Source organism: Leucoraja erinacea, unplaced genomic scaffold (genome assembly GCF_028641065.1).
Source record: "Leucoraja erinacea ecotype New England unplaced genomic scaffold, Leri_hhj_1 Leri_269S, whole genome shotgun sequence".
NCBI classification, from domain to species: Eukaryota; Metazoa; Chordata; class Chondrichthyes; order Rajiformes; family Rajidae; genus Leucoraja; species Leucoraja erinaceus.
This window is the reverse complement of record NW_026576170.1, coordinates 9,889-29,461: the sequence shown is the minus strand read 5'-3', so window position 1 is coordinate 29,461 and position 19,573 is coordinate 9,889. Positions and strand designations below refer to the sequence as shown.

The 19,573-nt window shown below is 46.8% G+C and overlaps 1 gene segment (V, D, J or C); it reads right to left on the bottom strand.

Annotated features, from left to right (window-relative positions):
• Positions 1-8,958: 8,958 nt before the first annotated feature.
• On the bottom strand, positions 8,959-9,948 carry LOC129693363 (T cell receptor alpha variable 38-1-like). The segment is given in 2 exon segments: positions 8,959-9,332; positions 9,903-9,948. Coding segments are annotated over 2 exon segments (420 nt in total).
• Between the last annotated feature and the right edge of the window lie 9,625 nt (positions 9,949-19,573).

The following is a 19,573-nucleotide window of genomic DNA, read 5'->3' as shown; positions in this document are numbered from 1 at the left end:
TAGGGTATTGTTGATGTACGGGGATCAATGGTAGGTGCGGACTCGGTGGGCCGAACTACACTCTGAACTACATTAAACAAAACTCAGTCCTTTGGGTGCTGGCAACATCATACCAAGTATTCTCTGCACCCTTTCCTGCCTGACGACAAGTTTCATATGATAAGTGCCCAAAACGGAACGCAATACTCTAAAGGTGGCCTCGCATCCTAACTTGCACCTGTCTCGCATCGAATCCGTTCCTTGCGGTTTGATGTGGGAATGGGGATAATTTCTAACTGGGCGATGAATTTAAATAGAAAGCACATTTCGCCAGGCCATCAACGTGACCGATAATTCCCGCATTGACCCGCTCCTCATAGTTGCTTTACATTATGATACCTTAGAGTTCCTCACAAAAGCAGATCCGAAGTTTCCCCTGTTACAGCGTTGAAGACGATTCCTCCCCTAACCAGTCACTACATGCCTAAACTGAAAGAACGCTGACCGAGTCCCAATTTGGAGGAAGTTGAGGTAGGCGGAAGTCACTCACTTCCCGCCCACCGTTACCACAGCGCCACCAGCACCACAAGTTGAGAACATCCGTCGCCGCACCATCGAGGAATGAAGTTCACAAAGGGTTTTTCACAGGGAAAATGCGCTTATTTGCCATTTGCATTGTGTGGGGAGCTTGCCTTATATGTAAAGTCGTAGCAGTTAATCCGGCTACTTGCTCCGACTGAATGTCGACCATCATTGTGAATGCGAACCGGTCTAATCTTTCCCTACATTTAAATGGAAAGCCGGGTACTATCTAATCGCCATCCATATGCCATGGAGAAAATGAATTGGTATAGGTAATGTTTCGGGTCGAGACCCTTCTTCGGGTCACCTAATCCTTTTATTCTGCACTCTCTATCTTCCCTTTATCTATCTATTGAACGTGCGTTTGATTTGATTGTATTTAAGTATATTATCAGTTGATCTGTTTGGGTGACATGTAATACAAAGGTCTTCCGCGTATTTCGGTGCACGCATGACAAACCTAGACCTAATTCATATATTTTTTCAGAACCCAATCATTGAGATACCGTCACACAATCGCTGCCGTCAGCACAGAAGGTGGAAGGAGAGTCGATGACTTTCAGCTGCACTTATGATACCGCAGCAACGTACGACGTCTTATTTAGGTACCGGCATCATCAGGACTCAAGGCCCGAGTTCATACTGGAAAACACATGGATTGGGTTTAGATTTATAATGGTCAGAGATATAGTGATGAACTATGCTTTGCATTCCATATCTTGTACGTTGTCTGGCAGACGCCGCTGAGATCCTCCAACACATAATTTTAGATTTGCTGCACATTCCAGCATCTCTAGTCATACGTGACTTGTTTTCAAGAATGGACTGGAAGGCTGTTCTGGTAGAATGGGTCAGATATACAGAATAAACGCTTAGCACGAACCTAATTACTGCATCAGGAAGCGAAAAAAGCACGATGAAAATTATCTATATTTCAAATAAAGTCACATTGCTACATACAATTGTTTCTTTAAAGTGGATATCTTTCTGGATAATGTTGTCGTGTCTTAAAATGTTCAAATGTTATTGATCTGCTTGGACTCAGCTGCGAAAAGATAAGTGATCCGCAGAATAACCTTGTATTTAATTGTTATAGAGGGAATGGATGGTCATCGAAGTGTACACAGGCGTGTATCCCGGTTAGTTGGTCAATCGGGTAACTACACTGCAAGCTTCTTTCCCAAATACTCCGACTAATCACAGATCTAATGGACTTTAATTTACAGCAATTGAACACTAAATTCATTCCATTTGGCCTATAAATTAATGTAGATGAGATTTCAAAATCATGTTTTATTGTGAATTATTTATGAATATTATTTGGACACTTTGGCTATTTAAAAATGTTAATCATTTATTAAGAAATGGATAGATGTTTAGATTAGTAATTGAAGTTTGAAATTAGCTACACTTGGGTAACTAACTAATTATATGTTTTAATTTCAGGTCATCCAAGATAGATTATTTTATATCAATCCCTCAATAACTTCACGTTCGACTCCTCCCACTTCCTCCAAATACAAGGCGTAGCTATGGGCACACGCATGGGCCCCAGCTATGCCTGCCTATTTGTAGGTTACGTCGAGCAATCCTTGTTCAATACATACCAGGGCCCCATCCCCGACCTCTACCTCCCGCTAAACCCACGACTGCTCTGGTGCCACCTCCTGCACCCGCACACAACTAACTGACTTCATCCACTTCACCACTAATGCCCATCCGGCACTCAAATTACACCTGGACCATTTCCGACACTTCCCTACCATTCCTCGACCTCACTATCTCCATCGCAGGTGATAGACTGCTAACCGACATACACTATAAACCCACTGACTCCCATGGCTATCTGGACTACACTTCTTCCCACCCTGCTTCCTGTAAGGACTCCATCCCCTACTCCTAATTCCTCCGTCTACGCCGCATCTGCTCCACGGATGAGGCGTTTCTCACACCAGGACATCTGAAATGTCCTCACTATTCAGGGAACGGGGTTTCCCCTCCTCCACCATAAATGAGGCTCGCACCAGGGTCTCTTCCATACCCCGCAACACTGCTCTCTCTCCCCATCCCCGCACTCGCAACAAGGGCCCAGTCCCCCTAGTCCTCACCTTTCACCCCACCAGCCGTCACATACAAAAAAATAATCCTCCGTCAGTTTCGCCACCTCCAACGTGACCTCACCACTCGCCACATCTTCCCATCTCCCCCATATCTGCCTTCCGCAAAGACCGCTCCCTCCATAACTCCCTTGTCAATTCTTCGCTTCCCTCTCATACCACCCCCTCCCCGGGCACTTTCCCTTGCAACCGCAAGCGATGCAACACTTGTCCCTTTACCTCCCCCCTCGACTCCGTTCAATGACCCAAGCAATCGTTCCAGGTGCGACAGAGGTTTACCTGCATCTCTTCCAACCTCATCTATTGCGTCCGCTGCTCTATATGTCAGCAGATCTATATCGGTGAGACCAAGCGGAGGTTGGGCGATCGTTTCGCCGAACACCTCCGCTCGGTCCGCAATAACCAAGCTGACCTCCCGGTGGCTCAGCACTTCAACTCCCCCTCCCACTCCGTCTCCGATCTCTCTGTCCTGGGTCTCCTCCATGGCCACAGCGAGCAGCACCGGAAATTGGAGGAACAGCACCTCATATTCCGTTTGGGGAGTCTGCACCCCCGGGGCATGAACATCGAATTCTCCCAATTTTGTTAGTCCTTGCTGTCTCCTCCCCTTCCTCAGCTCCCCTGCTGTCTCCTCCCACCCTCCAGCCTTCTGGCTACTCCTCCTTTTCCCTTTCTTGTCCCCACCTACCCCCACCCCCGATCAGTCTGAAGAAGGGTTTCGGCCCGAAACGTTGCCTATTTCCTTCGCTCCATCGATGCTGCTGCACCCGCTGAGTTTCTCCAGCTTTTCTGTGTAACCTTAGATTATTTTATATTTGTTTCAGAATGGTTCAATCTACGATAACTGAAAATTTCATTCAGTTCTCTTAATTTTTAAGAAGGTTATGGCCTTTTGACAGCACACGATCACAGCTTTTTTGTTATGTCCATAGAAAACCAATAGGGAACAAGATGCTAATTTCCGAGTATGAAAATGGCCATAACTTTTTAAATACTTGAGATATGAAAGTGAATTAGGTGTCAAATTAAACTTCTTTTTATGCTTTATCTGATGGGATAAATTACAGACTTGATTTTTTAAATCTCAAAATTTTGTAACATTGCTATATAGAGGGAATGGATCGTCATCGCAGTGTACACAGGCGTGTATCCCGGTTAGTTGGTCAATCGGGTAACTACACTGCAAGCTTCTTTCCATAATACTCCGACTAGTAACAGATCTAAAGAGACGAACTTGGGGGGCACTGCTACTGTTGGACCTACGGTATATTTCATCTGAATACAGTAATCAGTGAGGCAAAACTTGGGGTGAAACACTTCGAGTGAATATCGGTGACAATAATGTTCTAAGAGAATGCTAAAGACAGGCTTCAAGTCGCCAACGATTTCCACACCGGGCGCTCGCTCTTCAAAATAACAGTGACAAGAATGTCTCAATTAATTCAATGAATTATCTTACAACATACATACAACTAATGCCACTGATAATAATATTAAAACAATCGAGCTTTTTCAGGGGATGAAAGGTGATAAGGGTCAAGGCACGAGTAGGGGCGATATGTGGGCAAGTGCTTTGTAAAATAGCACAGAGGAGATGTTAAGAGAAAGGCATGGAATCCGAGATTGAGATGAAGATTTGAACGCCAAGACGCTCCTCTACTTTAACAGCCATATGTCACATTTCAAAGTGCTGCAAGTTATTCTGTTGGTTGTTCATCTCCAGATTCAATGATGAGATCCACTCCTCGCTTCATCAAACATTTACCACATCACAGTTTACTTAAGGAGGAGAAGGCCATTTTGTTATTTTGAAGGGTTTTTTTAGCGTGTGGAAATCTTTCTTGACTTGGTGCCTATCTTTATTATTCTCCGCGAAAATGCGTTGTGTTCATTTACCAACATTCACGGTGCGCTCCCAAACCGCAAAGCATTCGCGTGAATTATTTATCCTGCCCACCATTCCAACCCAACCAAATTAAATTCCGGGCGGCCACGGTGGCGCAGCAGTACAGTTGCTGCCTTACAGCACTTGCAGCGCCGGAGACACGGGATCGATCCCGTCGATGGGTGCTGTCTGTACGGAGTTTGTAGGTTCTCGCCGTGACCTCGTGGGTCTTCTTCAAGATGCTGCTGACTCGATGTACTGCTCTCAGCTGCAATGAGCTACATTGCGTTCCACAATCGAGGCGAATATCGCCAATGTAGGGAACACACAGATGAAGAAGATGATGTTGATCGGCGTCGCCAATAAGCGATACATTTTCAATTTCGTTATCATTTATAATCGCACTAATGTTTCTGTTTGAATGCCAAGTCGTTGCCTTCCCCCCCAGCTAACAATGATATTTAGACATTTCCTGGACCAGCGTCCATTTTAATCTCTCGTTATCACACCTTACCGTTCCATATCTCTAGTCTCCCTCTCCCCTGAATCTCAGTCACGACCCCAAACGTCACCCATCGTCTCTCGGAAATGCGTCCTGTCCCACCAGCATTTAAGATTTAACTCCATAAAGTAGAGTACAGGCCGGTGCACATCGACCCCATTGTGGACATTGGGATTTGATTCTGGAATTGATGCGCTACAATGTGGAGAACTTTATTCTGCACTCTGTATCTTTCCCTTTGCTCTATCTATTGCACTTCGGTTTGAATGGGTTGTATTTATGGATCGTTATCTGGTCTGCCAGTTAGTATGTAAAGCATAGTTCATCACTATATCTCTGACCATTATAAATCTAAACCCAATCCATGTGTTTTCCAGACACCAGACATGGCGATTCTGTCCACACAGATGCCGCCCTCAGCACGGAGCACAGAAAGGGAGTTGGTGGGTTTCAGCTGCGCCGATGACACCGCAAGCCGCTCTCGAGAGAAACTGAGTGAGTTGGGAAGAATTCTCAGGCGGCGGGAAACCACAACCAGCAAGCGCGGTGCAGACGTATCTCGCTGTAGCAGGCAAAGCAGAAGCTTGATGTTTTTGTATGAAGGTTTCACTGGTTTCCATCACTGTGAGTCTAAAGGCGCAGTAATAAACTGCAGAGTCGCTCAGCTCCAGCCCCGATAGGGTTAAACTGACTAATTTTCTATCGGTCTGGAGCTGGGAAGAGAAGCGATCGCCTGCAAAACCGGCTTTCTCCTCGTATTCATGTGAATATTTATACAGTATGAACTCGGGCCTTGAGTCCTGATGATGCCGGTACCAAAATAAGTAGTAGTAGGTTGCTGCGGTGTCATAGGTGCAGCTGAAAGTAATCGACTCTCCTTCTACCCTCTGTGCTGACGGCAGCGATTGTGTGACGGTATCTCCATGATTGGGATCTGAAAAATATATGGATTAGGTTTGGGTTTGTCATGCGTGCCCCGGAATACGCGGAAGATCTTTGTATTACATGTCACCCAAACACATCAACTGATAATATACTTAAATACAATCAAATCAAACGCACGTTTAATAGATAGTTAAATGGAAGTTGGCGAGTGCAGAATAAAGTTAATATTATTGTAGCGAATCAGTTCCAGAGACAAAGGCAAATGTCGACACTGGGGTAGATATGCATCGCATAGTTCCCTTGCATATCGAGGTGAATCGAACATTGCCGCGGCTGAGAGGTAGGGAGGAACTGCAGATGCTGAATTAAACCGAAGTTAGACACGAAAAGCTGGAGTAACTCAGCGGGTCAGCCAGCCTCTCTTTGGCAAAAATAATTCGTGACCAGAAGAAGGGTCTCGACCCGAAACATTACCAATAGCAATTAATTTTCTCCATGGCATATGGATGGCGGTTAGATAGTACCCGGCTTTCCATTTACATGTAGGGAAATATTAGACCGGTTCGCATTCACAATGATGGTCGACCTTCCGTCGGAGCAAGTAGCCGGATTAACTGTTGCGACTTTACCTATCAGGCATGCTCCCCACACAATCCAAATGGCAAGTACGCGCATTTTCCCTGTGAAAAACCCTTTGTGAAATTCTCTCCTCGATCTGGTGCTGTGCGGCTTTCGGATGTTCTCGCCTCTCCTGCTGGTGCTGGTGGCGCTGGGGTAACGGTGGGCGGGAAGCGGCTGACTTCCGCCTACCTCAACTTCCTCCCCAGTTGGGACTCGGTCAGCGTTCTTTCAGGTTAGGCATGTAGTGACTGGGTGGGGGAAGGAAACGTCTTCATCGCTGTAACAGGGGAAACTCGGCTCGGCTTTTGTGAGGAACTCTAAGGTATCATAATGTAAAGGAACTATGAGGAGCGGGTCAATGCGGGATTTATAGGTTACGTTGATTGCCTGGCGAAATGTACTTTCTGTTTAAATTTAATTCCGAGTTAGAAATGACCCCCATTCCCACATCGAACCGCAAGGAACGGATTCGATGCGAGATAGATGCAAGTTAGGATGCGAGGCCACCTTTAGAGTATTGCGTTCCGTTTTGGGCACTTGTCATATGAAAGATGTTGTCCAGCAGGGAAGGGTGCAGAGAAAACGTGCGATGATGTTGCCAGCACCCAAGGGACTGAGTTTGATTCGTGTAGTTCAGAGATACAGCGCGGAAACTGGCCCTTCGGCCCACCGTGTCCGCACCTATCAGTGATCCCCGCACATCAACAATACCCTACACACACCAGGGACAATTTTACATTGATCAAGTCAAGTCAAGTCAATTTATTTCTATAGCACATTTAATAACAACTCTCGTTATGCAAAGAGCTTTATATTAGTGCAGTTACTAAACGCGATACAAACAGTTGTACAGAGATCAACAATACATACAGAAGTACACACATGCAGCGCTCCCTCAGGGGACCTCAAGAAATGTTTGAGAGTAGAAATACGTTTTCAATCTAGACTTAAAAGAGTTGATGGAGGGGGCTGTTCTGGTGGGAAGAGGGATGCTGTTCCATTGTGTTGGTATTTATAACAAGCCACTTAACCTACAAACATGTACGTCTTTGGATTGTGGGCGAAACCCCAAGATCTTGGAGAAAACCCTCGCAAGTCACGGCGAGAGTCTACAAACTGTACATACAAGCACCCGTAGTCAGGATACCCGTGTCTCTGGCGCAGTAAGGAAGTAGCTACACCGTTACGTCACCGTGCCGCCGTGCCACTGTGCTACATGGTGAGGATGAGGTGGCTAGGACTATTCCACGATGCGCAGGGGGGGTGAAGGGTGTCCAAAATCATGAGAGGAGTAGATCTGGTAAACGCACAGAGTCACTTGCCCCGTATAGGGGAATAGAGAACCAGAGGATACAAGTTGAAGGTGTGTGCGTGTGGTGGGGCTTTAATATGAACCATTGTCTGTACACAGTTTGTACGCCCTCCCCGCGCCTTGCGTGGATTTTCTCCGAGATCTTCGTTTTCCGCCCACACTCCAAAGGCGTCCATGTTTGTAGGTTAATTGACTTATTATCAATGTAAAATTGTCCCTAGTTTGGGTATTGTTAATGTGCGGGGATCACTGGTAGGTGCGGACGCCTTTGGCCGAAGGGCCCGTTTCCGCGCTCTATCTCTGAACTGCACTAAACAAATCTCAGTCCCTTGGGTGCTGGCAACATCATCCCAAGTATTATCTGCACCATTTCCTGCTTGACGACATGTTTCATATGACAAGTGCCCAAAACGGAACGCAATACTCTAAAGGTGGCCTCGCATCCTAACTTGCATCTGTCTCGCATTGAATCCGTTCCCTGCGGTTCGATGTTGGAATGGGGATAATGTCTAACTCGGAGATAAATTTAAACGGAAGGTACATTTCGTCAGGTGCATATCTTTATTATTCTCCGCGAAAATGCGTTGTGTTCATTTACCAACATTCACGGTGCTCTCCCAAACCGCAAAGCATTCGCTTGAATTATTTACCCAGCCCACCATTCCAACCCAACCCAATTAAATTCCGGGCGGCCACGGTGGCGCAGCAGTAGAGTTGTTGCCTTACAGCTTTTGCAGCGCCGGAGACACGGGATCGATCCCGTCTACGGGTGCTGTCTGTACGGAGTTTGTAGGTTCTCGCCGTGACCTCGTGGGTCTTCTCCGAGATCCTGCTGACTCGATGTACTGCTCTCAGCTGCAATGAGCTACAATGCGTTCCCGCAATCGAGCCGAATGTCGCCAATGTAGGGAACACACAGATGAAGAAGATGATGTTGATCGGCGTCGCCAATAAGCGATACATTTTCAATTTGCGCCGATAACACCGCAAGCCGCTCTCGAGAGAAACTGAGTGAGTTGGGAAGAATTCTCAGAGGGCGAGAAACCACAACCAGCAAGCGCGGTGCAGACGTATCTCACTGCAGCAGGCAAAGCAGAAGCTGATGTTTTTGTATGAAGGTTTCACTGGTTTCCATCACTGTGAGTCCAAAGGCGCAGTAATAAACTGCAGAGTCGCTCAGCTCCAGCCCCGATAGGGTTAAACTGACGACTTTTCTATCGGTCTGGAGCTGGGCAGAGAAGCGATCGCCTGCAAAATCGGCTTTCTCCCCGGTTCCTCCTGAATGTTTCCTCACTATGAACTCGGGCCTTGAGTCCTGATGATGCCGGTACCAAAATAAGTGATAGCTCGTTGCTGCGGTATCATAGGTGCAGCTGAAAGTCACCGACTCTCCTTCCACCTTCTGTGCTGACGGCAGCGATTGTGTGACGGTATCTCCATGATTGGGATCTGAAAAAATATATGGATTAGGTTTAGGTTTGTCATGCGTGCACCGAAATACGCGTAAGACCTTTGTATTACATGTCACCCAAACACATCAACTGATAATATACATAAATACAATCATATCAAACGCACGCGCAATAGATAGACATAGGGAAGATAGCGAGTGCAGAATAAAGTTATTATTATTGTAGGGAATCAGTTCCAGAGACAAAGGCCAATGTCGACACTGGGGTAGATATGCATCGCATAGTTCCCTTGCATATCGAGGTGAATCGAACATGGCCGCGGCTGAGAGGTAGGAAGGAACTGCAGATGCTGACTTAAACCGAAGTTAGACACAGTAACTCAGCGGGTCTGCCAGCCTCCCTTGGCAAAAGGAATAGGTGACCCAAAGAAGGATCTCGACCCGAAACATTACCTATACCAATTCATTTTCTCCATGGCATGTGGATGGCGGTTAGATAGTACCCGGCTTTCCATTTACATGTAGGGAAAGATTAGACCGGTTCGCAATCACAATGATGGTCGACGTTCCGTCGGAGTAAGGTGACGGAAAAACTGTTGCGACTTTACCTATCAGGCATGCTCCCCACACAATCCAAATGGCAAATACGCGCATTTTCCCTGTGAAAAACCCCTTTGTGAAATTCTCTCGATCTGGTGCTGTGCGGCTTTCGGATGTTCTCGCCTCTCCTGCTGGTGCTGGTGGCGCTGGGGTAACGGTGGGCGGAAATTCCGAGTTAGAAATGACCCCCATTCTCATATCGAACGGCAAGGAACGGATTCGATGCGAGATAGATGCAAGTTAGGATGCGAGGCCACCTTTAGAGTACTGCGTTCCGTTTTGCGCACTAGTCACATGAAAGATCGTGTCCAGCAGGGAAGGGTGCAGAGAAAACTTGCGATGATGTTGCCAGCACCCAGGGGACTGAGTTTGATTCGTGTAGTAAAGAGATACAGCGCGGAAACTGGCCGTTCGGCCCACCGAGTCCGCACCTACCAGTGATCCCCGCACATCAACAATACCCTACACACACTAGGGACAATTTGACATTGATTAAATCCTGTCAAGTCAATTTTATTTCCATAGCACATTTAAAAACAACTCCCGTTGTGCAAAGTGCTTTACATTAGCGCAGGTACTAAACGTGCTACAAACAGTTGTACAGAGATCAACAATACATACAGAAGTACACGCATGCAGCGCTCCCTCAGGGGACCTCAAGAAAGGCTTGGGAGTAGAAATACGTTTTAAGTCTAGACTTAAAAGATTTGATGGAGGGGGCTGTTCTGATGGGAAGAGGGATGCTGTTCCATAGTCTGGGTATTTATAACAAGCCAATTAACCTACAAACATGTACGTCTTTGGATCGCGTGCTAAAACCCAAGATCTCGGAGAAAACCCACGCAGGTCACGGGGAGAGCGTACAAATTGTACATACAAGCACCCGTAGTCAGGATACCCGTGTCTCTGGCGCAGTAAGGAAGTAGCTATACCGTTACGTCACCGTGCCGCCGTGCCACTGAGCTACATGGTGAGGATGAGGTGGCTAGGACTATTCCACGATGCGCAGGGGGGTGAAGGGTGTCCAAAATCGTGAGAGGAGTAGATCGGGTAAACGCACAGAGTCACTTGCCCCGTATAGAGGAATAGAGAACCAGAGGATACAGGTTGATGGTGTGTGTGTGTGTGTGTGTGGTGGGGATTTAATATGAACCATTGGCTGTACACAGTTTGTACGCCCTCCCCGCGCCTAGCGTGGGTTTTCTCCGAGATCTTAGGTTTCCGCCCACACTCCAAAGGCGTCCATGTTTGTAGGTTAATTGGCTTGTTATCAATGTCAAATTGTCCCTAGTGTGTGTAGGGTATTGTTGATGTACGGGGATCAATGGTAGGTGCGGACTCGGTGAGCCGAAGGGCCCGTTTCCGGCCTCTATCTATGAACTACATTAAACAAAACTCAGTCCTTTGGGTGCTGGCAACATCATCCCAAGTATTCTCTGCACCCTTTCCTGCTTGACGACATGTTTCATATGACAAGTGCCCAAAACGGAATGCAATACACTAAAGGTGGCCTCGCATCCTAACTTGCATGTATCTCGCATTGAATCCGTTCCTTGCGGTTCGATGTGGGAATGGGGATAATTTCTAACTCGGAGATAAATTTAAACAGAAAGTACATTTCGCCAGGCCATCAACGTGACCGATAATTCCCGCATTGACCCGCTCCTCATAGTTGCTTTACATTATGATACCATTGAGTTCCTCACAAAAGCAGATGCGAGTTTCCCCTGTTACAGCGTTGAAGACGATTCTTCCCTAACCCAGTCACTACATGCCTAACCTGAAAGAACGCGGACCGAGTCCCAACTGGGGAGGAAGTTGAGGTAGGCGGAAGTCACTCACTTCCCGCCCACCCTTACCACTGCGCCACCAGCACCAAAAGTAGAGGCGAGAACATCCGAAAGCTGCACAGCATCAGGTCGAGGAGGGAAGTTCACAAAGGGGTTTCACAGGGAAAATGCTCGTATTTGCCATTTGGATTGTGTGGGGAGCATGCCTGATAGGTAAAGTCGCAACAGTTAATCCAGCTACATACTCCGACTGAATGTCGACCATTATTGTGAATGCGAACCGGTCTAATCTTCCCCTACATGTAAATGGAAAGCCGGGTATTATCTAATCGCCATCATATGCCATGGAGAAAATGAATTGGTATAGGTAATGTTTCGTGTCGAGACCCTTCTTCAGGTCACCTATTCCTTTTATTCTGCACTCGCTATCTTCCCTTTATCTATCTATTGAACGTGCGTTTGATTTGATTGTATTTAAGTATATTATCAGTTGATCTGTTTGGGTGACATGTAATACAAAGGTCTTCCGCGTATTTCGGTGCACGTATGACAAACCTAAACCTAATCCATACATTTTTTCAATCCCAATCATGGACATACCGTCACACAATCGCTGCCGTCAGCACAGAAGGTGGAAGGAGACTCGATGACTTCCAGCTGCACTTATGATACCGCAGCAACGTACTACGTCTTATTTTGGTACCGGCATCATCAGGACTCAAGGCCCGAGTTCATACTGGAAAACACATGGATTGGGGGTAGATTTATAATGGTCAGATATAGTGATGAACTATGCTTTGCATTCCATATCTTGTACAATGTCGGGCAGACGCCGCTGACATCCTCCAACACATCATTTTAGATTTGCTGAACATTCCAGCATCTCTAGTCATACGTGACTTGTTTTCCAGAATAGACTGGAAGGCTGTTCTGGTAGAATGGGTCAGATATACTGAAGAAACGCTTAGCGCGAACCTAATTACTGCATCAGGAAGTGAAATAAGCACGATGAAAATTACCTTTATTTCAAATAAAGACACATTGCTACATAAAATGTGTTCGTTAAATTGGATATCTTTCTGGATCATGTTGCCGTGTCTTAAAAAGTTCAAATGTTATTGATCTGCTTGGACTCGGCTGCGAAAATAAGTGATCGGCAGAATAACCTTGTATTTAATTGTTATAGAGGGAATGTATCGTCATCGCAGTGTACACAGGCGTGTATCCCGGTTAGTTGGTCAATCGGGTAACTACACTGCAAGCTTCTTTCCCAAATACTCCGTCTAATCACAGATCTACAGAGTCGAACCTGGGGGCACTGCTACTGTTGGACCTACGGTATATTTCATCTGAATACAGTAATCAATGAGGCAGACCTTGGGGTGAAACACGTCGGGTTGAATATCAGTAACAATAATATTCTAAGAGAATGCTAAAGATAAGCTTCAAGTCGCCAAAGATTTCCACAACGGCGCTCGCTCTTCAAAATGACAGTGACCAGAATTTCTCAATTAAATCAATGAATTATCTTACAACATACATACACCTAATTGCACTGATAATACTATTGTAGCAATCGAGCTTTGTCAGGGGATGAAAGGGAATAAGAGTCAAGGCACGAGTAAGGGCGATATGTGGGCAAGTGCTTTGTAAAACGGCACAGAGGAGATGTTGAGAGAAAGGCATTGAATCCGAGATTGAGATGAAGGTTTGAACGCCAAGACGCTCCTCTACTTTAACAACCATATGTCACACTTCAAACTGCTGCAAATTATTATGTTGGTTGGTCATCTCCAGTTTCAATGATGAGATCCACCCCTCGCTTCATCAAACATTTACCAGATCACAGTTTATTCAAGGGGGAGAAGGCTATTTTGTTATTTTGAATGTTTCTTTAGCGTGTGGATATCTTTTTTTAACTTGGTGCCTATCTTTATTATTCTCCGCGAAAATGCGTTGTATTCATTTACCAACATTCACAGTGCTCTCGCAAACCTCAAAGCATTCGCGTGAATTTTTTGCCCTGCCCATCATTCCAACCCAACCCAACCATATTAAATTCCGGGCGGCCACGGTGGCGCAGCAGCAGAGTTGCTGCCTTACAGCACTTGCAGCGCCGGAGACACGGGATCGATCCCGTCTACGGGTGCTGTCTGTACGGAGATTGCAGGTTCTCGCCGTGACCTCGTGGGCCCTCTCCGAGATCCCGCTGACTCGATGTACTGCTCTCAGCTGCAATGAGCCACATTGCGTTCCCCAATCGAGGCGAATATCGCTAATGTAGGGACCACACAGATGAAGAAGATGGTGTTGATCGGCGTCGCCAATAAGCGATACATTTTCAATTTCGTTATCATTCATAATCGCACTAATGTTTCTGTTTGAATGCCAAGTTTTTGCCTTCCCCCCCAGCTAACAATGATATTAGACATTTCCTGGACCAGCGTCCGTTTTAATCTCTCGTTATCACACCTTACCGTTCCATATCTCTAGTCTCCCTCTCTCCTGAATCTCGGTCTTGACCCGAAACGTCACCCATCTTCTCTCCGGATATGCCTTCTGTCCCACCTGCATTCTGTGCCTATCTTCGGCAGGGTACTACAGGATTTAACTCCATAAAGTAGAGTACAGGCCGGTGCACATCGACCCCATTGTGGACATTGGGATTTGATTCTGGAATTGATGCGCTACAATGTGGAGAACTTTATTCTGCACTCTGTATCTTTCCCTTTGCTCTATCTATTGCACTTCGGTTTGAATGGGTTGTATTTATGGATCGTTATCTGGTCTGCCAGCTAGTATGTAAAGCATAGTCTATCACTGTATCTCTGGCCATTATAAATCTAAACCCAATCCATGTGTTTTCCAGACACCAGACATGGCGATTCTGTTCACACAGATGCCGCCCTCAGCACGGAGCACAGAAAGGGAGTCGGTGGGTTTCAGCTGCGCCGATGACACCGCAAGCCGCCCTCGAGAGAAACTGAGTGAGTTGGGAAGAATTCTCAGGCGGCGGGAAACCACAACCAGCAAGCGCGGTGCAGACGTATCTCACTGCAGCAGGCAAAGCAGAAGCTGATGTTTTTGTATGAAGGTTTCACTGGTTTCCATCACTGTGAGGCTAAAGGCGCAGTAATAAACTGCAGAGTCGCTCAGCTCCAGCCCCGATAGGGTTAAACTGACTAATTTTCTATCGGTCTGGAGCTGGGAAGAGAAGCGATCGCCTGCAAAATCGGCTTTCTCCTCGGTTCCTCCTGAATATTTCCTCAGTATGAACTCGGGCCTTGAGTCCTGATGATGCCGGTACCAAAATAAGTTGTAGCTCGTTTCTGCGGTATCATAGGTGCAGCTGAAAGTCACCGACTCTCCTTCCACCTTCTGTGCTGACGGCAGCGATTGTGTGACGGTATCTCCATGATTGGGATCTGAAAAAATATATGGATTAGGTTTAGGTTTGTCATGCGTGCACCGAAATACGCGGAAGACCTTTGTATTACATGTCACCCAAACACATCAACTGATAATATACTTAAATACAATCAAATCAAACGCACGTTCAATAGATAGATAAAGGGAAGATGGAGAGTGCAGAATAAAGTTATTCTTATTGTAGCGAATCAGTTCCAGAGACAAAGGCCAATGTCGACACTGGGGTGGATATGCATCGCATAGTTCCCTTGCATATCGAGGTGAATCGAACATTGCCGCGGCTGAGAGGTAGGAAGGAACTGCAGATGCTGACTTAAACCGAAGTTAGACACAAAAAGCTGGAGTAACTCAGCGGGTCTGCCAGCCTCTCTTGACAAAAGGAATAGGTGACCCGAAGAGGGGTCTCGACACGAAACATTACCTATACCAATTCATTTTCTCCATGGCATATGGATGGCGGTTAGATAGTACCCGGCTTTCCATTTACATGTAGGGAAATATTAGACCGGTTCGCATTCACAATGATGGTCGACGTTCCGTCGGAGTAAGTAGCCGGATTAACTGTTGCGACTTTACCTATCAGGCATGCTCCCCACACAATCCAAATGGCAAGTACGCGCATTTTCCCTGTGAAAAACCCTTTGTGAAATTCTCTCCTCGATCTGGTGCTGTGCGGCTTTCGGATGTTCTCGCCTCTCCTGCTGGTGCTGGTGGCGCTGGGGTAAAGGTGGGCGGGAAGCGGCTGACTTCCGCCTACCTCAACTTCCTCCCCAGTTGGGACTCGGTCAGCGTTCTTTCAGGTTAGGCATGTAGTGACTGGGTGGGGGAAGGAAACGTCTTCATCGCTGTAACAGGGGAAACTCGGCTCGGCTTTTGTGAGGAACTCTAAGGTATCATAATGTAAAGGAACTATGAGGAGCGGGTCAATGCGGGATTTATAGGTTACGTTGATTGCCTGGCGAAATGTACTTTCTGTTTAAATTTAATTCCGAGTTAGAAATGACCCCCATTCCCACATCGAACCGCAAGGAACGGATTCGATGCGAGATAGATGCAAGTTAGGATGCGAGGCCACCTTTAGGGTATTGCGTTCCGTTTTGGGCACTTGTCATATGAAAGATGTTGTCCAGCAGGGAAGGGTGCAGAGAAAACTTGCGATGATGTTGCCAGCACCCAGGGGACTGAGTTTGATTCGTGTAGTTCAGAGATACAGCGCGGAAACTGGCCCTTCGGCCCACTGTGTCCGCACCTACCAGTGATCCCCGCACATCAACAATACCCTACACACACTAGGGACAATTTTACATTGATCAAGTCAAGTCAAGTCAATTTTATTTCTATAGCACATTTAAAAACAACTCTCGTTGTGCAAAGTGCTTTACATTAGTGCAGGTACTAAACGTGCTACAAACAGTTGTACATAAATCAACAATACATACAGAAGTACACACATGCAGCGCTCCCTCAGGGGACCTCAAGAAAGGCTTGAGAGTAGAAATAGGTTTTCAGTCTAGACTTAAAAGAGTTGATGGAGGGGGCTGTTCTGATGGGAAGAGGGATGCTGTTCCATTGTGTTGGTGTTTATAACAAGCCACTTAACCTACAAACATGTACGTCTTTGGATTGTGGGCGAAACCCCAAGATCTCGGAGAAAGCCCTCGCAAGTCACGGCGAGAGCGTACAAACTGTACATACAAGCACCCGTAGTCAGGATACCCGTGTCTCTGGCGCAGTAAGGAAGTAGCTATACCGTTACGTCACCGTGCCGCCGTGCTACTGTGCTACATGGTGAGGATGAGGTGGCTAGGACTATTCCACGATGCGCAGGGGGGTGAAGGGTGTCCAAAATCGTGAGAGGAGTAGATCTGGTAAACGCACAGAGTCACTTGCCCCGTATAGAGGAATAGAGAACCAGAGGATACAGGTTGGTGGTGTGTGTGTGTGTGGTGGGGCTTTAATATGAACCATTGTCTGTACACAGTTTGTACGCTCTCCCCGCGCCTTGCGTGCGTTTTCCCCGCGATATTGGGTTTCCGCCCACACTCCAAAGGCGTCCATGTTTGTAGGTTAATTGGCTTGTTATCAATGTAAAATTGTCCCTAGTGTGTGTTGGGTATTGTTGATGAGCGCGGATAACTGGTAGGTGCGGACTCGGTGGGCCGAAGGGCCCGTTTCCGCGCTGTATCTCTGAACTACACGAAACAAACTCAGTCCCTTGGGTGCTGGCAATACCATCCCAAGTACCGAACATCCGAAAGCCGCAGAGCACCAGGTCGAGGAGACACATTCTCAAAGGGGTTTTCTCGGGGGAAATGCGCGTTTTTGCCATTTGCATTGTGTGGAGGGCATGCCTGACAGGTAAAGTCTCAACAGTTAATCCAGCTACTTGCTCCGACGGAATGTCGACCATCATTGTGAATGCCAACCGGTCTAATCTTTCCCTACATGTAAATGGAAAGCCGGGTACGAAATTATTTAATCTCCTGTTTCAATGATGAGATCAACTACCCGCTTCATCAAACATTTACCAGATCACAGTTTATTTAAGGAGGAGATGGCAATTTTGTCATTTTGAAGGGGTTTTTTTTATCGTGTGGAAACCTTTTTTTTAACTTATTGCCTATCTTTATTATTGTCCGCGAAAATGCGTTGTGTTCATTTACCAACATTCACGGTGCTCTCCCAAACCTCAAAGTATTCGCGTGAATTATTTATCCTGCCCACCATTCCAACCCAACCAAATTAAATTCCGGGCGGCCACGGTGGCGCAGCAGTAGAGCTGCTGCCTTACAGCACTTGCAGCGCCGGAGACCCGAGTTCGATCCCGACTACGGGTGCTGTCTGTACGGAGTTTGTAGCTTCTCGCCGTGACCTCGTGGGTTTTTCTCCGAGATCTGTGGCGTACAAGTATGCAGGTTAATTGGCTTGGTGTAAGTGCAAATTGTCCCCAGTGTGTGTAGGATAGTGTTAATCAATGGGGCTGACTAATGTGTCAGTTCGGTCTCGCTGCCTGCCCGCTGAGTTACTCCAGAATTTTAGTACACCCGCCTGCCTGCGTTTTGCCCATATCCTTCTAAACCTGTCCAATGCATGTCCCTGTATCAATGTTTCTTCAACGTTACGATACTCGTTGCCTCAACTGCCTCCGGCAGCTCGTTCCATACGTGTGTGGAAAAGGTTACCCCTCAGGTTTCTATTATCCCCCCCCCCCCCCCCCACACACACACACACACACACACACACATACATACATACACACACCCAACACCCCCGCCCCCCTCTACGTTATACCCATGCCCTCGGGTTGTTGTTTCCCCTATTCTGAATAAGATATTCTGCAACTAGCCGATATATTACGATCGATTTGGACGAACAGGAGAACGTGCAAACTACGCACCGACAACGGCGAGGTCAGGTTCACACCCGTGTCTGTGGCGCTGTCGGAGCAGTGGACAAACCCTGTTTAGCAGCCTGGACTAAAATAGCTTATTATTGGCATTGTGATCATCGTAATCAGCGGGAAATGATCACAATTCATGGGAGACTTTGAATAAAGAATTTTGGAAACCGAATAGAACAAAGAACATTTCGAATACCGCGTTTTCTGAGAAGCTGGGAAGATGCGAGATTTTCATTTCGGAGCTGTTGTAACGAGAGAGAGACACGGAGCAGAGAATAGACAAGAACATGGACCAGTAACGGAAGGGTGACAGCTCTCAACGAATAGGAAGCAAGCCACCGGCGCACCTGCGCAAATCGTACCAAAAACGACTTTGGAAACAATTCTCAGAATTACAGTAAACCGCGAACAGGAACCCGTGTGAGCCTTGCATTAGATTCCAGCGCGAGCCACAATGCGCCTGGTGTTTCTGTACGGGCGTATACTGATTCGCATCACTGTGCGGCTCAAAGCGCAGTAATAAACTGCAGAGTCGCTCAGCTCCAGATCTGAGATGGTCAAACTGATGAATTTACTCTCGGTGCGGAGTTCGACAGTGAAACGACTTTTAGCAAACTCCGCTTTCAATTCATAGCTATCGCTGTCTTTCCGTAAAGTGAACTCGGGCTCTGAGCCGGGCATCTGTCGATACCAGAATATCGTGTAGGCACCCGGGGTTTTGTAGGTGCATTCCAACGTCACTGCTTCTCCTTCTGTCTTCACTGCTAATGGCGGCGACTGAGTGACAGAATCTGCACGGCCGTGATCTGTAAAAATAGATCCAAACGGGACAAAAATATCAGATGAGCGAGATTTAAAGTCTCAGAATCATACCCAGTTTCACAAGTAAAAGAGAAGGGGAAATGCATGTGTGTCGCTGTTACTTATCAAAAATGTTCCCCACGCCATCCAGATAATGAGGAACCACATGGTGTCTGTCAGCTGAGTCGTTGATGTGCCGTCGGCAATCAGAGCGCTCCCTCGTTGTTACCCCGTGTCTCCGTTGGCTCTCCAATAGCGG